At 43.6% G+C, this 22,400-nt stretch overlaps 1 protein-coding gene across 3 annotated transcripts in view; it reads left to right on the forward strand.

The window, feature by feature from the left end:
- KLHL4 (kelch like family member 4) overlaps nt 1–22,400 on the forward strand; it is a 257,308-nt gene that overhangs the window by 142,618 nt on the left and 92,290 nt on the right. For all 3 annotated transcript variants that reach the window (XM_033943970.1, XM_033943967.1, XM_033943968.1), the window contains exon 2: nt 19,106–19,279. In XM_033943970.1, the coding sequence (XP_033799861.1) occupies nt 19,106–19,279 (174 nt within the window). The remainder of the gene's footprint in view (nt 1–19,105; nt 19,280–22,400) is intronic.

Genomic DNA, 22,400 nt, shown 5'->3' on the forward strand with positions numbered 1-22,400 from the left:
TTGGTTGCATCAGAGGAAACTTTTCTAGCAGGCAACCCAACGCGACTTCAAGGCTCTGGCTGTAATACAGCTCGTAGCCTTATAGAAATCGCCAGTTTCAAGAAGAAAAGGTAAGGGAAAAGAAGGGAGGGAGGGAAATGCATGGCTGGCCGGCGGGAGGGAGCTGCTGGACCGCATGAAGGATGTTGGGGATGGGGGGATGGAGAGGAGAAGACGGGGACGGTGATGGGGCGGTGAAAGAGACAGTGGGGACGGTGACAGGGCAGTGAAGGGGACGGCAGACACAGGGACGGGGCGGTGAAAGGACCAGCAGGGACGGGGCGGTGCAGAGGATGGTGGTCCGGGGACGGGACGGTGACGGGGACAGAAATTTTCCCCGTGTCATTCTCTACTCTCTACCCTGCTTTTCTGCTCTCAGCCCTGATCTCCTGCCTGTCCCAATCTCCTGCTCTCAGCCCCAATCTCCTGCCTGCCATGATCTGCTCTCTTTCCCATCTCCTGCTCTAGCCCCAAATCTCTCCTGCCACCCCGACTCTCCTGCCCTTCCCCGTAGTGCAAGCCCATGGTTTTAACCCGGGAGCTAAAACCACGGGCTTGTGAAGAAAAAAAAAAAAAAAGAAGAAGTTTCCTGCTCTGCCGGGCACAGAGGGCGGATCGCTATAGAGCGATCCGGGCGCTCGTCTGGGGGCGTGATTCCGATTGCCCTCATTTGCATGAGGGCAATTCATGAATCAGCCCCCCAGACATGGATCGGATCGAATTTGATCCAAACCCTTAGTGAATCTAGCCCTATATAAGGAAAACATGAAAGCATTCCGAAGATAGGAAGAGGATGGGTAGGCAGGAGGCAGAAAGGAGGCAGAGCAGTTTCAAATGTCTTTATAGTGGGAAAGGAATCTCTGTTAAGTCCTGTCTAGTAGGCGTCAAAATACCTTATCATTTTGATTTCAAAGGTTTTACGTTCTTGGATTGTTTTAAAGTTTCCTATATATTGATATCTGTCAACATTTGCTTTTCATTTCATTTTAAAATCTCTTTATTAGGGTTTTTATACAACAGTACACACAAAGAAAGGAAATATAGATGGAATACATTATTTTAGGAACAATTATTCATATATTACATCACAGAGTAAGACCTTGCTTCACGGTTGATATGTAACATTTGCTTTTCTATGATCTGAAGAAGGGCTACCTTTGAAAGCTCACCATAAAATCCATTGTTAGTCCAATAAAAAAAAGGTATCACTTTATTTCCTTTGTTTTATTCCTTTATACTACCAGGGTGATTCAAGAAATTATAAAGCAATTAGCCTAACATCAGTGCTGCGCAAAATAATAGATGATAATCTTGAAAACTATGCTTCAATCAGTTATTCTTTTCCATGGAAGGTGAAGCTTAAATTATAAATGCAGAATTTTTATTCATAGTTATGCACAATATTCCTTTTCAAAAGTTGTTTCTGATGGAGCATGGATAAAAGTCTGAATAGTTGCCCAAGGCAACTAATTTCTTTCAACTGACCTGAGAAAATCATGGATAATACATTACAATGGTAGTGCAAAAGGGAATAGGTAATACAGGGGATTAAAATATTAGAATGAAATGTGTATGGATTTATTAGCTTTCTATACTGATGAGATTTTGATTTATGCAATAATTAGCCATTTTAAAGACCAAGGGCTCCTTTTACGAAGGCGCGCTAGCGGGGTTAACGTGTGTGACTTTTCATCACGCGCTAACCCCTGCTCAAGAGGAGGCGGTAGCATCTAGCGCATCCGGTGGTTTAGCATGCGCTATTACGCACGTTAAACCGCTAGCGCGCCTTTGTAAAAGGCGCCCCGAAATATAGACTTTTTTTTTCTGACCCACGTAATACATTTAGGGGGAATTCATCAAGGTGTGGTAAAAGATTGCCTGATGCTGCACTTTGATTTGCCACCAGATTCAACCATCGGCAGGATGTCAGTAGTGCAGGTTGCTGAATTCTGTGGTGAATGTAGAAGCGTCAGGTCGAAAAGCTGCACTTGATGTTCCTATGCCAGGCCCCCTCTTTTACTAAGGCACGCTAGCCGATTTAGCGCACACTAACGATTAGCGTGCGCTAAATGCTAATGCGCCTATTATATTCTATGGATGCGTTAGCATTTAGCGTGCGCTAATCGTTAGCACGCACTAAATCGGTTAGTGCGCCTTAATAAAAAGACCCCTGAGAGTTGTCCAAGCTTCCCACCCCAGAAACACATTTCCACCCCTGATGCAAGATCCGTGCTCTATGATTTTTATATACTGCCTATCAAGATTATCTAAGCAGTTTTTACAATCAGGTACTCAAGCATTTTCCCTATCTGTCCTGGTGGACTCACAATCTATCTAACGTACCTGGGGCTATGGAGGATTGAGTGACTTGCCAAGGGTCACGAGGAGCAGCTTGGGGTTTGTCTGTGGCTCCAACCACTGCGCCACACACTCCCATCCTCTGAAGCACACTCCACCCCTGATGCACAACTCTTAATTAGGACCCCACCCCCGATCAGGCCTCCTATCCTTCCATGCAAGATCTCAGCCTCCATAGTTCCTCCCTCCAAACCCAGTTCCCATACCTCTCTGGCCTGGTGGTCTAGTTATCCTAGGGCAGGCGCAATCCCAAGTTACTCCTTCTCTCCTGGTGCTGGCCTTTCAAAATAGTGCATCTAGTGGTAGTTTTGCACTGCCATTGCTAGAGAGTCATATTTACATATAAGGTGCATTACCACTAATTGCAAACTACCTAATTATATATATATATAAATAATATATATATAATATATATAAATATATATATATTATATATATATAAATATATATATATTATATATATATATATATATATATATATAATTAGGTAGTTTGCAATTTGTGGTGATGCACCTTATATGTAAATAGCCCATCATCAGCTCCCAACTCCACCCCTTACCTCCTCCTGGCATTGTACTTTAAATCTTCGGGGTAGCCGCCATGCTGCTATATATACATAGCGCTTAAAACTGTGTATGCAAATTTGGACATGCTAATCTACCTCTAGAAAGGTGGATTAAATAAATATTAATAAATAAAGCTATTCCACTTATATAATGTAAGAGCACTATCCAAAATGGAAGAAAAAGCTTCAGGTAATATTATGGCAGAGCATATAAGTGCTCAAACCTTCTCCACCCACATCATTGAAAAAAACTTCTGAGGGGTAGTGGACATTGCACATGGAGGAGGTTTGAGCATTTACATGCTCTGCCATAATATTACCTGAAGCTTTTTCTTCCATTTTGGATAGTGCTCTTACATTATATAAGCGGAACAGCTTTATTTATTAATATGTAAATTTGGACATGCATCTAAATTGTGCATACAATTTAATTGCTTAACAATTCAATTAGTGCCAATAATTGGGCACCGACAATCAATCAAAGGCATCAGAATGGGGGAGGCCACAGGGGCCATGGCTTTCCCCAAAATTTGGCGGTTGCTGGTTGGTGCCCGCGTTCCCACCCATTTTCTGGTGTTGTACTTTAAATCTTCGGGGCAGCTGCCATGCAGCGTCAATGAACAGGCCTGCCCTGGAACCCTTCATTCTACTTCCAGAGGCAGGCCTGCTCTTTGACGCGGCATGGTGGCTGCCCTGAAGATTTAAAGTACAATTCCAGGAGGAGGTAGGGGTGGAGTTGGGGGTGAAGACGGGCTATGCCGCAGGATTCTGCTGGGGCTAGGGCAGAGCTCCTGAGCTCTCCCAAACCAAACAGTGTTCCGCTGCCTATGCAATCAATTATTGGCGCTAATTGACAGTAATTCAAATTTATGTGTGCATTTTTATAGTCACTATTCTATAAAGATGTGCACATAAGGAGCAGCCTAATAATGAAGTGGACTGAGAACCTGGGTTCAATTGCTATTGCAGCTCCCTGTGACCCAAGGAAAGTCACCTAACTCTTCATTACTCCAGGCATAGAAAAATATAGATTGTGAGCCCACTAGGGTCAGAGAAGGTACCTACTTATAATGTGTATAGCTCTATATACATCTAGTAATGCTATAGAAATGATTAGTAGTAGTTTACAGGTTTCAGTGTGAATCTGAAAAGGGGGTGTAGCTATGGGAAGGCATGGGTGGTTCAAGGGCATTTCTAGGATTTGAGCACAGTGATACAGAATTTGGAGGATCTATGCCTATTTCAGACATGGGGATTTGCACTAGGGTTCAGTTGGTGTAGAGAATGACAGGGAGACAAATTTGTCCCCGCAGGAACTCAAGTTACGCACCCCGTCCCCGTGAGTTTTGTCGTTGTCCCTGCCCAATTTCTTTAAGATCTGCCTTAACTGCAGAAGCCTCGACTATGTATGATTTTAAACTGTTTGAGGCTTATGCAGATGAGGACAGAGCTTAGGCATTGGTGGAATGAGGCATTATGACATCACAATCTGAGCTCTAGAATTTTGCTACTTATGATTTTAAAGTGCTTGAGGCTTGTGCAGATGAGGACAGAGCTTAGGCATTGGTGGAATGAGGCATTATGACATCACAATCTGAGCTCTAGAATGTTGCTACTTATCATTTTAAAGTGTTTGAGGCTTGTGCAGATGAGGATGGAGCTTGCAAGATTGAGGCAGGGACAGGGAAATAACTCAGGGGGATGGGATGGGAAAATGAGTTTCTATGGAGATGGGGAACAATTTGTCCCCGTGTCATTCTCTAAGTTGGTGTAAATCCTTGTGCCCACAATTGGGCATGGATCCCAGCACTGTTCTATAAACAATGCCCAACTTGGAGTGATGTTCATAGAATAATGCTTAGCATGAATTTATTTGGGGCACCTTTTACAGAATTTAATCCATTATGGTATTTACATAGTAACGAGATAGAAAACATGTTTTCATCTCATTACCATGCAACCTGCAGTGATTTGAATGTTGCTGTGGAGGTTAAGTCAAGTTGCGTTACGGATGTTTATGTTGCATTAAAGGGCAAATAACACAGCTTGAATCTCTAATGCATCTTAATGAATTTCCCCTTTGGTTCAAATGTGTGAATGTGCATTCAGCAAAAACTATGTAACATGAATTTGGATTGAGCCAAAATCCACCTATGTAAATTACATTGTAGTCTCAAAATAATATTTCAAAGCTTATATAATAAACCTTTTGTCAAAATGCATTATATAAACACATTATTAAGGCACTCAACATATATCCCAATACGTCAGTGGCTGGCATTAAAATAGCCTAATGTGGCTTCATAAAAAGAGGAGGGGGGGGAATTAGCAATCTGAATGCACATCCCTTACAGTAGCACTTTGAAGCTCTTGTAAAGGACCTACACATACAGGTGCTTAATTTAGTTATGAAGGATATATGATGTGATGGCAAAGGCAGATTATATCAACTCCATAAAAAAATTACAATTTAAGTTGTGCAGATGAGGCTATAAAATGATGATACCTTTTGATGAAAATTAAAGCCTGGATGAAAGTTTACAGAAAATGGTGAAAATGCACATGCAATTAATTTGTTTTCCTCTTGGTTAAAATAATGTTACTTTGCTTGATGGGATTTATTTTACTAAAAGGGAAAGAAAATCAATAGAGGGGTAAAGAGTTTGAGAAGTTTTATTTATAATTTAGTATTGGATTTTTCAGATCAGCATGAAGGAAAATGGTAATTTCCATTGACTGTGGGCGTTATGAACAAGCATAATATACAAATATTCATATAGTATAATACACTGTGCAAGGTCCAGTGATTCAATGGAGACAGCTACACTCAAGGGTCCTAACAGAGATAGCGGATGGTTAATTCTAATTTGAGGTTTCAAAAATGCTCATAAATAACCAGAATACTGGCACTTATGCAAGTACCAAACTTCCAGAATTCACTATTCTATAAAATGGCATCTATATGCGATGGCACATAGGTTGAAGATGGGTGTATAGATGAGTTTGGGTGGAGCGTAGGGTGAGGTATACAATTGCATACATTAATTATAATACTCTCATTTACATTGTTTATTTTAGCAAAAGTGGCAAGAGCATTTACACCAGCGTTATATCTAATGTAACAGTTGCACATAAATTATCCCCTTCTTTTACTAAGGTGTGCTATGCTTTTTAGCGTGCGATAAATATTAGCGCGTGCTAATCACACGCTAAACTCTAACGCTTGCATGTTATCCTATGGACGCATTAGCGGTTAGTACATGTGTTGATTTACTGCACGCTAAAATGCTTAGCGCACCTTAGTAAAAGAGGGCCTATGTGTCCTTATTTGCACGGCTATACAAGCATTTGATTAAAGAGAGTAAGCATGGGATGTTGCTACTGTTTGGGTTTCTGACAGGTACTTGTGACCTGGATTGACCACTGCTGGAAACAGGATTCTAGGCTAAATGGACCATTGGCCTGACCCACTGTGACCAAGTATGGCTATTCTTTACATTCTTGTGTTATTTAATTACCCCCTCCTTTTAAAAAGCATAGCACATTTTTTGACACTGTTGTGCTAAATGCTTATAGGAATTTTATGAGTGTTGGAGCTGTTACCGCTGCAGCCGGCGCTAAAAACTACCTGTTCTTGAAATACCTAGATAACGAACCAGAACATCAGCCCCCCTCATAATACCACCACATACCCAAATCTGTAAATTGTAAACCCCAACCCAATCACTAACCATGAACACTCCATTCAATTTAAAGAATATTTCTAATCTTGTGTAAGCAGCATGGCACACAAACTGCTGTTAATATTATTAATGTTGGAATTACCAGATGTACAATGCTATACCCTTTAATTCGCTGTATGTACAGTTTCTCTTTATTGTATCTACAGTTTCTCTATATTGTAAACCACTTCTCTTTATTGTAAACCGCCTAGAAGTCGCAAGATTGTTGGCGGTATATAAGAATAAAATTATTATTATTATTATTATTATATTATAAAAACCATACTACAGTTTTGTAAAGGGAGGGGGTAATTTTTAAAATTTCTTTTCTGCTTATGGCCTAAGCCAGGGGTAGGGAGCGCCGGTCCTCAAGAGCCATATTCCAGTCGGGTTTTCAGGATTTCCCCAATGAATGTGCATGAGATCTATTTGCATGCACTGTTTTCAATGCATAGTCATTGGGGAAATCCTGAAAATCCGACTGGAATACGGCTCTCGAGGACTGGAGTTCCCTACCCCTGGCCTAAGTGGATTACAATAAAACAAACACAAAATGTTCCACATAATCTTCATAACCAAACTTGAGAATGACACGGTGACAAAATTCATCACCGTTCCCGTCCCCGCGGATAACCACGGGAAATAATGCCATGTCATTTTCTAGTGTCTATTTCAACCTCGGTCCTTCTACACCAGCATTCTTCAAAGCAAAGCTTGCGGGTCAGTGGTTGTGCCCAATTATACTCTGATTCTTCCCTCTCTCCTTAAAGAATGAGATGAAGATGGTCAAATCGTGCACTCAGCACTGTTGCTCTTACCTTTCATGGACTAGCGTGGAACAATGATGACACTCAGGCATTTATCGACTCATGTGGAATTTATTTGGCCGCAGCCATGACAGCACAATTACATCAAACTGTTATCAACTGAACATAATAATCAAGCATGAACGGTGATGACCCGTACACTGTAACCGCACTTCTGACAATGGCATAACCCGCAAGGTACATCACCGGGCAACATATAACCAACCGCTGATCAGGCGCACAGCATATACCTCTCTATCCCCGCACAATGTGGGGTGCCGTACAAGCAACCCAGACTCACCGGGACCCTTCCCGTTCAAGGAGGTGTCCCCTCGTCAGCGGTACGTAGCTGTGAAGATCATGGCCTGGCCCCCTGCCGTCCAAGCAAGGCGACGTGCCCCATGTCTTAACCACTGTAAAGATGTATGCCTTCTATCCATATGCTGTGCTTACCTGCCACTACCCGTGATAGCGAAACCTCGCTAATCGCGGGTTCCCCCCAAGTGTCATGGCTGCGGCCCCTCAATGCCATCCTGTATTGAACATATCCAGAGCGATGTCGGAACGGTGTATCCCATCCGGGCGGAACAAACGCGGACTGCTGTCCTATAGCCAGCTGGCAGAAATTTTTGCCCTGCACTTATTGAGTTTTGCAAGTTATCTCCACGGCTGTGTGAGATCTAACCATGGTAAATGGCTCATAAACAAATTTTCTCCCCGGCTGTGTGAGATCTCGCAGCTTTTCATCCTAGCTAGCTTGCATAGAAACTGGGTATAAACTGAGTATAATAAAGCCTGCTGGCTGAGGATAAAACAGCAAGGTAGCGTGGGGGAGCCTGCTGGCTGAGGATAAAACAGCAAGGTAGCTTGGGGAAGCCTGCTGGCTGAGGAAAACCGTCGGGCCACGTAAGGTAGCGTGGGGAAGCCTGCTGGCTGAGAATAAAACAGCAAGGTAGCGTGGGGAAGTCTGCTGGCTGAGGATAAAACAGCAAGGTAGCGTGGGGAAGCCTGCTGGCTGAGGAAAACCATCGGGCCACATAAGGTAGCATGGGGAAGCCTGCTGGCTAAGGATAAAACAGCAAGAAGCCTGCTGGCTGAGGATAAAACAGCAAGGTAGCGTGGGGAAGCCTGCCGGCTGAGGAAAACCATCGGGCCCCATAAGGTAGCGTGGGGAAGGATAAAACAGCAAGGTAGCGTGGGGAAGCCTGGATACAACAATAAGGTAGCGTTTTATTCATATATACCACCATACCCAGTGAATTCTAGGCGGTTTACATCAATTAGATTAGGATCTGCAGGCAAGCATCAAAGTTACAGCTTTAATCGGACTAGCCGGAGGATGTGTAAGGTAGCGTTGGGAAGCCTGGATAAACCCTCTTAAGGTAGTGTGGGGAAGCCTGCTAGCTGAGTATAAAGAATAAGGTCGAGTGGGGAAGCCTGCTGGCTGAGGATAAAACATCGGGACACATAGGGTAGCGTGGGGAAGCCTATAGGCTGACCATCTGGCTGCCTTTTCTTGCCTAACTGTACACTGGACGTTGGGGTGGAAGGATGAGCATATTCCAAGTACTGATGAGCATATCCTGATGAAAACATTAGGAGGAAACATAAGGAACTTCCTCAAGTAGCGTATGCAATAGCCTAATATTGATGAATATAACCAACATACTATAACCCTAATGTCGCCAGTCATCAGGGACTTGAAGTAATGTAAACCCTAAATGTGAAAGTCATTCAGCATCTCTTGATGTGTTGTCAAACGTAAGGTAAACCCCGTAATGTAGGTCCTGCAGCGTTCCATGCGGTACTGTCGACCCAAAATCGAGGCAGCATCCTTCCCTATCCCTGATGTATAAACCGAATGTAGGTTCCTGGTTTGCACTAATAGTAATCTCCCTAAACCGGGTGTAGATCCCTGAATTTTGTTACCACTCTAAGGTAAGGACGCTCTTGAGCAGTGGTCTCAAACTTGTGGCCCGGGGCCACATGCGGCCCCTCAGGTCTTATATTGAGGCCCTGGGCATGTCGTCCCTCAGGGGCATGTTGTCCCTCAGAGACCATTTTGAGGCCCTGGGCATGTCCATCAGAATCACCAAAGCAAAACAATAGCTTAGTGACCGAATGTCTGTCTAGCTGGGAAGCAAATTTATTATTGAGGCTTAGGCAAAGGAAAGATGCATAACCATGAAGGTTAACCTCATTGATTTAAGTAGACATTAATGATAAAGGTACTACGGCCAGCAAACCATAAAATAAACGATGTCAACCCGCCTTGAAACATCCACGACCCGAATATAGACCCAGACCTTATTTAGACCCAGACCTGTTTGTGCTCCCTCCATGAACAGTACTGTACCGCTTAGGGATTCTTCACATTCTTATCTCCTTGATGCTTGTGAGTGATGTTATACTGTACCGCTTAGGGATTCTTCACATTCTTATCTCCTTGATGCTTGTGAGTGATGGTATCAGGTCGCAAGGCTAAGGTCTCCGGTAATCAGGTAGTTAGCAAGGTGGTATGTGATGATAGCCTGAAAGGGCCTGGCAACTAGCTAAGGAGGAAATATATGCAGGTAATAGGATCGTAAGGTGGGAAATGATGATATCATGGCCGTGTGAATACATGAAATACCCATGAAGTGAGGTCAACACGTCCTTTGTCCGTAGCATCAAACAGTCCTAAGGGCCCGATCTGGGCACGGAGAAACCGCGAGGAAGCCTAATATGAGAGCTCAAAGCTATAAGGTCTACGTCTTACTCCTGCTCAATGGCTAAGGAGGAATGCATACATGAATGGAAGAGAAAAACATGATGCCCAGGATACGAAGTTTTGTTGAAGAGGGATTGATAATAAGACTCGAGAAGCGGGCGTGGTTACAGCACATGTGGTATCATCCTGGTAGAGATGGTTGTGGTGGCTCCTCTAAGGCCAAGGTCGATTGCCAACCAACAAGACGTTGGCGCACTGTTGAATCCCGTGTTGATCTATTTGCCTCTGGAACTCCGCCATTAAGTCGGCCAAATCTTGCTGGGGCTGAGCCGTAGAAGCCATTGCCGCTGGTGAGGCCGTAGAAGCCGCCGCTGCTGGTGAGGCCGTAGAAGCCGCTGCTGTTAGAGCCGCGGTTGTTGTTGTGGCGCGTGTTGTCCTCGTCTTCCGTTGACTGGTAGCCGCGGGCTTCTTCTGCGCTGCTGGTTTTGCGTGGCTTACTTTGAGCCGGCATGGCTAGATTAAATACTAATAGAATAAAGGCAATCAGTAACGGCAGACGAGGGTAGGAACCCGAAACCAGCCCTAGTATAATTAAGGCCCCCTTTCCGGATCAAGCGTCAGAAGCAATATAAAACTAAGGTTATAAGAAACTCCAGCTGGAGAACAGCGCATTGCAGCCAAGTAATAGTAATAGCATATGGTGGCATCTAAGAGCGTCTAATGACTTCAAATAGCATATAATGGCATGTAATAGCAAATAATAGCCTTACAGAGCATAATAGCAGTAAATAGCATATAATCGCCGTAATGAGTCTATAACAGCCTTAATGGCAAAGCATGTCAGAAAATTCCTGCTGGAGAGATCGCCCTGATAAAAACTCCTGCTGGAGAGATCGCCCTGATAAAAACTCCTGCTGGAGAGATCGCCCTGATAGCTCCTGCTGGAGAGATCGCCCTGATAAAACTCCTGCTGGAGAGATCGCTCTGATGCAAAGTTAAAGGTATAGCCTATAAAGCATATAATCGCATATAAGGCATGGATAGCCGTGGATAGCATATAATTGCGTAAGCGTATAGCATTTAATCACATGGCATATAATAGCCGTGGAAAGCATCTAATAGCATAGCATTTAATAGCAGTGGATAGCATCTAATTGCGTAAATAGCATAGCATTTAATCAAATAGCATATAATATCCGTGGATAGCATATCATTGCGTAATAGCATAGCATGTAATCAAATAGAATATAATAGACGTGGATAGCATCGAATTGCGCAGCATTTAATGCAATAGCATATAAGAGCCGTGGATAGCATATAATTGCGTAATAGCATAGCATTTTATCAAAAGCATAGCCGTGGATAGCATATGATTGCGTAATAGCCTAGCATTTAATCAAATAGCATATAATATCCGTGGATAGCATATCATTGCGTAATAGCATAGCATGTAATCAAATAGAATATAATAGACGTGGATAGCATCGAATTGCGCAGCATTTAATCCAATAGCATATAATAGCCGTGGATAGCATATAATTGCGTAAATAGCATAGCATTTAATAGCATGTAATGTTATCTAAAACAAGGAAGCTCATCAGAAAGAATAAATATATATATTTTATTTTATTACTCATCGAGAACTCCTCCGGCAGGCTCCAGCAGAGAGGGGCCACGTGGGTGGTCGACTCTCTCTCTGGTAGAGTTCCAGAAGCTACCTGGGAGGACGAGGGCCTACCCAAATTTCCAAGTGGCCATAGTCCTGCCGGGCCATGTGGGGGAGGGGCCAACCTCTGCCAGCAGCAGCGGCCCCCAACAGGAGTGGCTCCCCTCCCCTGCCCCCCAGAAATTTTTTTTTTTTTTTTTTTTTTTGATTAGCAGAAGGCACAAAGGCAATTAGTGCTCACCCCGCGAGCGAGCGGGGGCGAAGGCACGCTGTGATCAGGGCGGCGGACCAACAGCCGGGGCGGGGCGAGCCGCCCCACCCCAGCGGAAAGCGGACGTGGGGACAGGGCGAGTGGGACGGGACGAGGCGGCTAGGGATACGGAACCCTATCGGGCCCCACGACGTGCGGCAACGGAGGAGGACGAAACTCGGCCACGTGAGCGCCACTCAAACCCCCCTTGTCAGCTGTGCTCTGAACAATGGAACTCCATTACTAGACAGCAAAGTATACCATACATTCACACAAAATGGCACATTAGGGGTCCTTGCCTAGCAAAATGGACAGAGCAGTCGCAGCTCAGCCTCTCTAGCATTCCCAACAACTTCCAGATCCGTTCCTACCAGAAGACCTTTGCTGCTCTCTCTCCTGCCTTTCTGATATCCAAGCGTCCGAGTGCAGGGCGCCGCCCAACCTCCCGCGCGCCGAGCAGACAGGGAGGGCGGATGCACCGGGCGGGCTGGGACGTCGACTCCACTCCCCAGCCGCGGGCCGCGTCGGGGCCAGCGGCGCCGACAACCAGCGACCGGCGCTCAAGGCCAACGACTCTCCTCCTCCTAGGCCGCGGGCCGCGTTGGGGCAAACGGCTCGCGGCACCGACCGCCTCCGACCGGCGCTAAAGGCCAACGACTCCCCTCCCCCATAGGCCACGGGCCGCGTTGGGGCTAGCGGCTCGTGGCACCGACCGCCTCCGACCGGCACTCCGGGGCGCCGGCGCTAAAGGCCAACGACTCCCCTCCTCCTAGGCCGCGGGCCGCGTTGGGGCAAGCGGCTCACGGCACCGACCGCCTACGACCGGCGCGCCGGCGATAAAGGCCAACGACACCACTCCTCCTAGGCCGCGGGCCGCGTTGGGGCTAGCGGATCGCGGCACTGACCGCCTCCGACAGGCGCTCCGGGGCGCCGGCGCTCAAGGCCAACGACTCCCCTCCTCCTAGGCCGCGGGCCGCGTTGGGGCTAGCGGCTCGTGGCACCGACTGAATCTGACCAGCGCTCCGGGGCGGCGCGCCCCCTGGCCGCGTGTGCAGCGGCCCAACTCCCTCTCCGCCAGGACTCCTCCGGCAGCTGCACCAGCGTCCCGTGGGGAAACCGACACCGGTCCGAGACACTCCGGTGTGCAGCTGCCAGAGAGAGGACGCAGGAGAGGAAAGTCCCCCGCTGGAGCTTGAAGCGCCGGTACCTGCGAGGCAACAGACCGCCAAAGGGTGGGAGGAAGGGAAGCCGCGTCTCTCTCTTGGGATCGCCGTATCGAAAGGGCGACCTCCCTTCCACTCACCCCTGTCCCCTAACCCCCCCCACCTTTCGTCTTCGTTGATTGGCCCTTCCTTTTCCTCCCTTCCCCCTCCCCCCTCCCATCCTTTCGCTCCGGCTTCGGCCGATTTGGCCGCGCTCCTCCCTAGGCGGTATCGGAGCTTGTTCTTTCCCGCGGTTATCCGCGGGGACGGGAACGGTGATGAATTATGTCACCGTGTCATTCTCTAAACCAAACTACATCTAAGAATTTACACACCGTCGCTCCCTCTTTCAAATATATAAGTACAAAAGTCTTTCAAAAACATTACAATCAAAAAACTGTTTCAATAATATTTTGCTCTAAAAGAAAAAGCTTGTACAAATGATAAAGTTTTCAATTCCTTTTTGAAAGATTTCAACTCCTTACATAATCTTAGATAACCTGTCAAACGATTCTATAACCGTGGACCTGCATCTGATTTTGCTGTAGTCTGTGTTCTTATTTATAATGAGTCTCTCCAGCTGGCTCAATAGTCAATCTCATCTCTATTTCAGATCTTAGAGAGCGTTGCTGGCACATACCTCCTCAGTACCTGTATTAAATACCAAGGCACTGTTCCATATATTATTTGACACACAATTGTCATAACTTTATATTCGATCCTGAACTCCACTGGCAACCAGTGTAATTGTTTTAACACTGGTGAACCATGCACATACCTAGAAACCCCTAAAATCAGTCGTGCCTCAGTATTTTGCACAAATCTGCAATGCCTTCACTCTGTATTTTACAATCCCTAAAAGCAATGCAATGTTATGTTCTTTATATATAGGCCCTCTTTTACAAAGGCGCGCTAAAAGTTTTAGCACGGATTTAGCACATGCTAAATCAAGCGTGCACTAACCGCTAACACGTCCATAGGATAACATGCACGTGTTAGCGTTTAGCATGTGTTTAAAAGCTTAGCGCACCTTTGTAAAAGAGGGGGATAGTATAGGCTCCAGATACTTTCAATTTTTCCTTCCATGTGCCTAGCTCTCCAGCATTCTTTCCTTGCGTGAATTTTTCAAGGTCAATTTTCCTGGGACAAAATTACTTTAAGTTCTTTTATTTTCTCAAAACAGGGCTAGTCATTCTCTATGAGATAAAATGAAAACATGGCAAAAGCAGACTTGTTTGATTCGTTTTGAAACAAAAAAAAAAACCATATAAGCCCAGATTCTCAAAATGGTACTGGTAGGTGCCTGAATGCCGCTTAATTTAAGTGTTTTAATTGGCCATTAAAGGTTCAGTAATTGATTGCACCATTAAAAACCGATTAAGAAAAAAAGTAGTCGCCACGAGGTGTCTAGAAAAGAAAAGGCACCTGAATCGCATCTACGCAGAAGCTTACTGGTGCCAAATGTCAAAAGAGGTGTGGTTATGGGTAGGGTTGACATTTGACTCCACTAAGCATGATTCTATGTCAAAGATAGGTGTCGGACATGTAGGCCTACATTTCTGGTGCCTATCTTTGATACAGGCTATGATTCTCAAAACAGCGCCGTAGTTTGACTGACATGTGATCGATATCATTTTTCAGGGGCTGGCTAATTCCGGCACCATTTTGAGAATCCGGGCCATAATGAAATTCATTTTTTGTTTTACTTTGCTTTTAGCATGAAATTATTTGCAATTAGCACTCACTGATGTTTTTGTTAAATAAATGGCTCCTTTTACTAAGGTGCGCTATGCTTTTTAGCGCGCGCTAACCGTGCGCTAAACGTTAACGCATGCATGTTAGTCTATGGACGCGTTAGCTGTTAGCGCGTGCATAGATTTAGCGCACGCTAAAACACTTAGTGCACCTTAGTAAAACAGGGGGAAAGTGATGAGATTTTATTGTTACTATTTCTTTTTTTCTCTGGCTTGTTCTATGAGAGCTCTGTTCGTGTCACCTTGGCCTTGTTTTTGGTTATGTCTTGCTCCGCATTTTGGGATAGTCCAGTGCTGGCTTATAGGGATGTGTACAGGTCAAAAGTGATCAATTCCTTAGTTAATTTATTTGGCTTTTTTCCTATTTTGGGGATCTTGCTTTTACTTGTTGCAGGTTTCTGGGTCTCACTGTGTCTTGTCAGGTAGAACCTACGTTTCAGCCATAATGATGTGGCTTTCTTCAGGGTATGCTGTGAGGCCTGCAGTTTGTCTTTATATTGTAGGTCCTCAAACCCGATTGGTTGGGGCTTGAGGTGAATGCATGCGCTAATCTGTTACCACTGCTACTACCACTTATCATTTCTATAGTGCTACTAGACGTACGCAGTGCTGTACACTAAAGCATGAAGTCATGTAGCTGTGCTAACTGATTAGTACAGACCATGCTTAATCTCAATTCCCAGATATGCCCCCCTGCGCCAAAACATGGCAAAATTACTGCAGGACACCTACTACTGCTACTTCTTATCATTTCTATAGCACCGTTAAAATACTGAAGAGAGTCCCTGCTCAGTAGAACTTACAATCTAATCAAACAGGACAAGTAGGGGGCTAAGGAGTTTCTCAGGCATGGGTGCTTTGCAAGCAAGTGGGGTTTAAAAGTTAAAAGCAACCTGGGCTTTCAGCCTGGATTTGAATACTGCCAGAGACAGAACTTACATTCTGATTCGGGCAGACTCAGCATAGCCCATGATATACCTTTTTTTTTTTTTTTGCTCTGGTAAGCAACCATTACTGCTTACTGCAGCTTTGTAAAATGGCTTCATAGTTTTAATGGAAATTTTTTAATGTGCACATAAAGCTTTTTAACACACACCAATCAACCTAATTCAGGCTAATTTGTCAGTTAGTGTACATTAAAACAACTTAGCATGCAGTAAAAATTTAGGGCACATTAATGAATGCACATCACTACTGGGCCATTATCGGTATATCTGTACTATCTTATTGCGTTATAGAATAAGCTTCTCCTATATCTGCCATAAACCTGCATAAACTTATCTCTTTGACAAATTTCTCTGACCCCACTTCAACCTGATGTAGTTCCAAAACTCTTCCAGATAAACCTGACTAAACTTAGCATGCCAATGTAATTTCAAAAGTTCTCTGTAAAGTCGCTGTCTGTATACAGTGTCTTCCCTTGTAAACCGCTTAGAACTGTTTGTGGTATGGCGGTATATAAAAATAGTTATTATTATTATTATTATCATTATTATCTGGGGGTTTCTACTGTACATGCACGCTGTCACTTGTGACCTTGAGCAAGTCACTTAATCCCCCATTGCCCCAGGTACATTAGATAGAATGTGAGCCTACCGGGACAGCTAAGGAAAAATACTTGAGTACCCAAATGTAAACCACATATATATACACCACAGTTGTGACAATGCAATTTACCTTTGAATTGCACTGTTGTAAATGGAAACCTAATCATTTAGGAACATACTACTTGGCCTATATGGACAAGAACAACTCTGGGTCAATATAAAAAAAAAAAAAAGTGTTTTTTTTCTGAATCTATGAACCAATGAGGTATCTTGGTTGTTATATGCCCAATATGCACTAGAGAATAACAAGGGGACAAAGTTTGTCCCCATCCCTGCATGCTCTATCTCCACCCCCTCCCCGTCCCCATGGGCTTCATCTGCATTCCCATCCCATCCACATGATCTCTGAACCTTGTCCCCGCCTTGTTCCCGCGGATTCAGTATTCATTTGCACAAGCCTTGAACACTTTTGATTTTATATTTAAAGCTTTTTATTAAAAGTATAAAAAGGGACAATATTTTGTACAACTGTTTATAAACCACACAAATAAAGCCTTCCATGTCTATCTGGTTTTGGTATTAAACTAAACTAAACTAAATCTTGGGTTTATATACCGCATCATCTCCGCAGATGGAGCTCGACACGGTTTACAAGGTTAGGGAAGGAACGGAACTCCAATGGAATTATATAAGTAAGAGAGAAGAGAGGTTAGGTGTGAGAGTGCCACGAAGGGGACGGGGTTACGTTTTGGAGAAGAGCCAGGTCTTCAGATGCTTACGGAATGGTAGAAAGGGGCTCAAATTGCGGAGAGGGGAAGGGAGACTATTCCAGAGCTGAGCGATTCTGAAAGGGAGGGAAGACCCAAGTTTACCAACAAGGGAGATGCCTTTTAAGGAGGGGTAGGATAGTTTTAATTTTTGCGTGGATCTATTTATTCAGTTGCCTATGTTTTTACATTATCTGGGAAGGTAATTGGATTGTATTTCAGATAAAGGTTTAGAAGAGAACCTAAACTGTGTAGTGGATGAACAGGAAAATGTGTGTCTATTAAATGTTGGAAATGTTCATTGATGCCAGCAACGATGGATAAATCTGTTGCAGTAACAGTAAGATGCTAGAGTAGCTGGGCACATGATGGAAGGATGTTGCAGATAGTAGGAGTCTGATCAGCAGACAAGATTCCTGTTGTCACATTAAAGTATAAAAAACACAAATGATGCCATTTAACTGTAGTTCATTTAAATAAAAAAAACACTTCTGTAGGTTTTTTTTGTTTCTTTTAAATCATTGAATTCAGTTGCCAATTGTTTAAGATGTGCTATTACATATTGATACTAGTCTCAAGTTTTTAGAGAATGACACAGGGACAAAATTTGTCCCTGTCCACGTGTGACATGATGATGTATGCAGGTTTTGTGTGCAGGTTTTGATGTCCTTTAAAGCAACCTAAAGGGCCATAACTCTGTTTGACTAAAAATACCATAGTAATATTTAATTTGCTGTAGGTTAGGTAATAAAGTGACGCAAAATGGTCCTTTAACTAAGACGCGCTAACCGATTTAGCACGTGGTAACTGATTTAGCACGCACTAAATGCTAAGGTCACCATAGAATATAATGAACACGCTAAATTGATTAAAACGCCTTAATAAAAAGACACCAAAATATGTAAAAATATGTTTTCCATCTCATTATTATGCAAATACCCAAAAGTCACAGTAAAATATCCTCAGCATTTTACTAGGGTTAGTTATTTCACTGTCCAGGAACTTTAGGCCAGAAAACCTGACTTAACCCCCTGCCTTAACCTCCTTACAAGGTTCACCAAATCCTCAAGAACAAGCCTTCCCCAGCATCCCAAAGAACTACCTTAACTCACTGGTGACTCAAAGGGGTTCCTGGAGACCAGAAGATCATCGAGGGATTTGAGGCAGGGTTTGGCCAGGATTGATGCCCAGTCACTCCTGGCTAGTCCTGTCCCAAATTCAAAATGAAGGTCCTAATGGCATTGTTGCATGACTACCATTAGGGGTCATATTGCCATGTAAGGAAATATTCTTCCAGGAGTGCCATTTTAAATGTGAGGCAGGACTGGCTAGGAATGACTGGGCATCACTTCTGGCTGAACACCCCTGGATACTAATGAGATAAAGTAGTTCTCTGGGGTGGCTTATTGTGGAGTTGGGTGAGCCTTGTGATGGGGGATTAAGGTAGAGAGGCAGACACTTAGGACACTCCTGCACTGGTAGCCCAGGAACACTAGGCTGCATTTTTTTTCCTGACCCAGGATCCTACAGGTTGCTGAATCTCACGAGGCATCAAGGTGTGGTAAAGGGCAATTTTTTACCGCATTTTGATGAAGCTCCCCTTAGAGTCTCTGTTAGACTGATGTTTAATAAATGTAGTAAAAAAAAACAAACAAACAAAAAACACGCTTGCTTCTCTTACTTTATTGTACCCATCATTTTGTCTCTGTTCACTTGCAGGATCCCAACAAGAACTTGTTCACCCAGTAAAATGAATTCCAGTGGTTCAGATGAGTATTTCAAGTGTAAGAATCATGCGGAGCAAACCTTTCGCAAGATGGAAAACTACCTCCAGCAGAAGCAGCTGTGTGATGTCCTCCTCATTGCTGGGGATCACAAGATTCCAGCTCATAGGTAGAACATTTCAAATATGGAGGAAAATGAAGCATTTGGAACGATGAGATCTGCCCTATGTCAGTGATCATTGGATATGACATGCTAATTCATTTAAAATAAACTAACAGGAAAGCGAAGACAAATTTCAGATTGGAATAATTCATTTTAATCAGCTTTATTCTCTAAGATGCTGATGCAATCAATCTAATGTTGGCTGTAAAAGCTAATGCACCTAGTCAAGCACAGATGAGTGATTTATAATCATGGTGAAAATCTAATAGCAATATGATATTCCTGGCTATGATTTAATTTTTGCAAACTGTTTCTTGGTACATGAGTCACATAGCCTTTTGCCTTAGATTTAAAATGACTCAAGGAACAATTTAGTGCTCACAAGACAATCCAGATGTTTGCTATATTACGGGAAATAAATATTTCATACATACATACACACACACACAATACGTAACTAGGGAAAAACATTATTAGTTGCAGCAATGAGTATTGTTTGAGATTAATAGCATCCAGGTTACAAAGAGATTCTAGAATGCTTCTAAAAGTTAGAATTGAAAAACTGCTGAGGCGATAAGATTAATTGAATAGTCATGTAATTTTACCAGTTTCTTGAATATCCAGTCACACTTATCAGATAGTCATGTGGCTGAATATCCTGCTATTTTATTTATTTAGCAAGGTTTGATATACCTCACAATTCCAGCAAATAATTTTAATGTGGTTTATAAAGGAAATTGCTGCAGAGTCACATGAAATCAGGCAAAGAGGAATGGAGGGGAGAGGGAAGAAATACAGTCATGGGCAGTAATCAGGAAGTGTGGGGCTAGGGTGCCTCACCTTTTCACACTTGCTTACCAGAGTTACCATTGGGCTCCAAAAAAGGAGGACAGATTGAGACATCCAGACATTGAAAGCAATGGAAGTAAATCCCAGATGTCTCAATCCATCCTCCTTTTTTTGGAGCCAAATGGTAACTCCGGTAAGCAAGTGTGAAAAGGTGAGACTTTAGTACACATTTGAAATTCGCATAGGGCGGTCCAAACAGGGGTGCCCAAAATGTTGATCGTGATCGACCAGTAGATCACAAAGGCAACGTCAATGTATCGCGGAGCCCACTCCAGGCTCCGCGATAGACTCGCATTGCCTTTGCGTTCTGTTCTCCCCAATGCCAGGCCAGGCTTCCCCAATGCCAGGCCAGGCGCGTAAAACCTTCCACCCCCTCCCCTAACGTCAATTCTGATGTCGGAGAGGAAGTTCTGGACCAGCCTGGTCCAGAATTTCCTCTCCAATGTCAGAATTGACGTCGGAGAGGGGGGGGGGGAAATGGGGAGGCTTGTGGGCCTGGCGCTTATACGCGTCAGGCCTGGCATTGGGGAAGCAGGGAGAAATCAGCAGCGGTGGCTTGGGGGGGCAGGGAAAGAGAAAGAAAGGGGGCAGAGAGAGAGAGAGAGAGAGAGAAAAACAGACAAAAAGAAAGAAAGGGGGAACAGAGAGAAAGAAAGAGAGAAAGAAAGAAAGAAAGAAAGAAAGAAAGAAAGAAAGGGGGCAGGGAGAGAGGAAGGAAAAGTTGGCTCATGGAGGGACAGAGAGAGATGTTGGTTGGGAAATGGAATGAGGTATGGAGGAGAGTAAGCATGAAGAATGCAGAAAGAAGGGAAAAAATATTGGATGCACAGTCAGAAGGAAGTGCAACCAGAGACTGATGAAATCACCAGACAAAAGGTAGGAAAAATGATTTTATTTTCAATTTAGGGTTCCTTTTACTAAGCTGCATTAGGGCATTAATGCGCGGAATAGCGCACGCTAGACCTTAACACCAGCATTGAGCTGGCATTAGTTCTAGCCGTGTAGCATGCAGTAATATCCTGCGTGCGTTAAAAACGCTAGCACACCTTTGTAAAAGGAGCCTTTAGTGATCATAATGTGTCCGTTTTGAGAATTTATATCTATATTTTGCACTATGGCCTCCTTTAATTAAACCGCAATAGTGTTTTTTAGCGCAGGGAGCCTATGAGCATCATGATCAGCGTGGGGCATTCAGCGCAGCTCCCTGCACTAAAAATCACTATCACAGTTTAGTAAAAGTGGAGGGGGTATATTTGTCTATTTTTGTATAGCTGTTACTGAGGTGACATTGCATATTTTAAAGTCATCTGCCTTGACCCGTTTGAAAAATCCCCAAATATAAATGATAATTAATATTTTCTCTGTGTACAGTGTACTTTGTGGTTTTTTTTTTTTTTTAATTTAATTTTATTGTTGGTAAATCATTTTGACTTGGTCATTTTAAAATTAGCTTGCAAGCCAAAAAAGTGTGGGCATCCCTGTTCTAGAGCATAGGTCTAATGCAGCTGAAGGCAGAAGTATGTGTTTTGTCAAGGCGGATAGCATAGGGAAGGGGAATGTAAAGTTGACTTGTGTTAGATGAACAGACGGAAAGAGAAGGAGTATAAGGAAAAAAAGGCAGTGCAGATAATCTGGGAGCATGGGGATGCGGCCTTTGTAGACTAGAGTTAGGATACCAGCACAGTCAAGGTTATGAAGCTTACTTTATACTATATTACACTAACCAGCATATTTTAGGAGCTTTTTGTAGAAATGCCCCCAACCTCCTTTTGTCTCATTTCATGCATGTCTTCCTATTTTACTAGCAAGATAGTTGACAAAGGGACCAAATGTTTAAACAGGAAGATTTACTTATGCAAAATATGATTTTACTGGGTACATCATTTCACAATTGACCCCAAAGTGTTTTACTAATTTATTTTAAGGGACTAATGCATAGTATTTGTTCTTAATGCAGGTTAAATGCATATAGTATACTGCATGTTATATAATAGTTAGATGCAAAGAGGGGCATAATCAAAATAAACATCTAAGTTCCCTTTTGGCTTAAGTCCCTAGATGCTAAAAAGTAGGCAGCAGGGAAATGTCCATTCTCAAAAAAAAAAAGTCAAAATGAGTTTTTTTTAAAAAAATAGAATGGCCTACCTCCACATTCAGCAATCTACTTGCCCCGACTGCCACTATGTCTATTCCTACAGCACATTCCCGACCCCAAAATTGCCCAAGTCTCAAATGTCCAAAACCAGACCTTTTAGGTGAAGGAGGGACCAGTTCTTTG

This window comes from Geotrypetes seraphini, chromosome 5 (assembly GCF_902459505.1).
Source record: "Geotrypetes seraphini chromosome 5, aGeoSer1.1, whole genome shotgun sequence".
Lineage (NCBI taxonomy): Eukaryota > Metazoa > Chordata > Amphibia > Gymnophiona > Dermophiidae > Geotrypetes > Geotrypetes seraphini.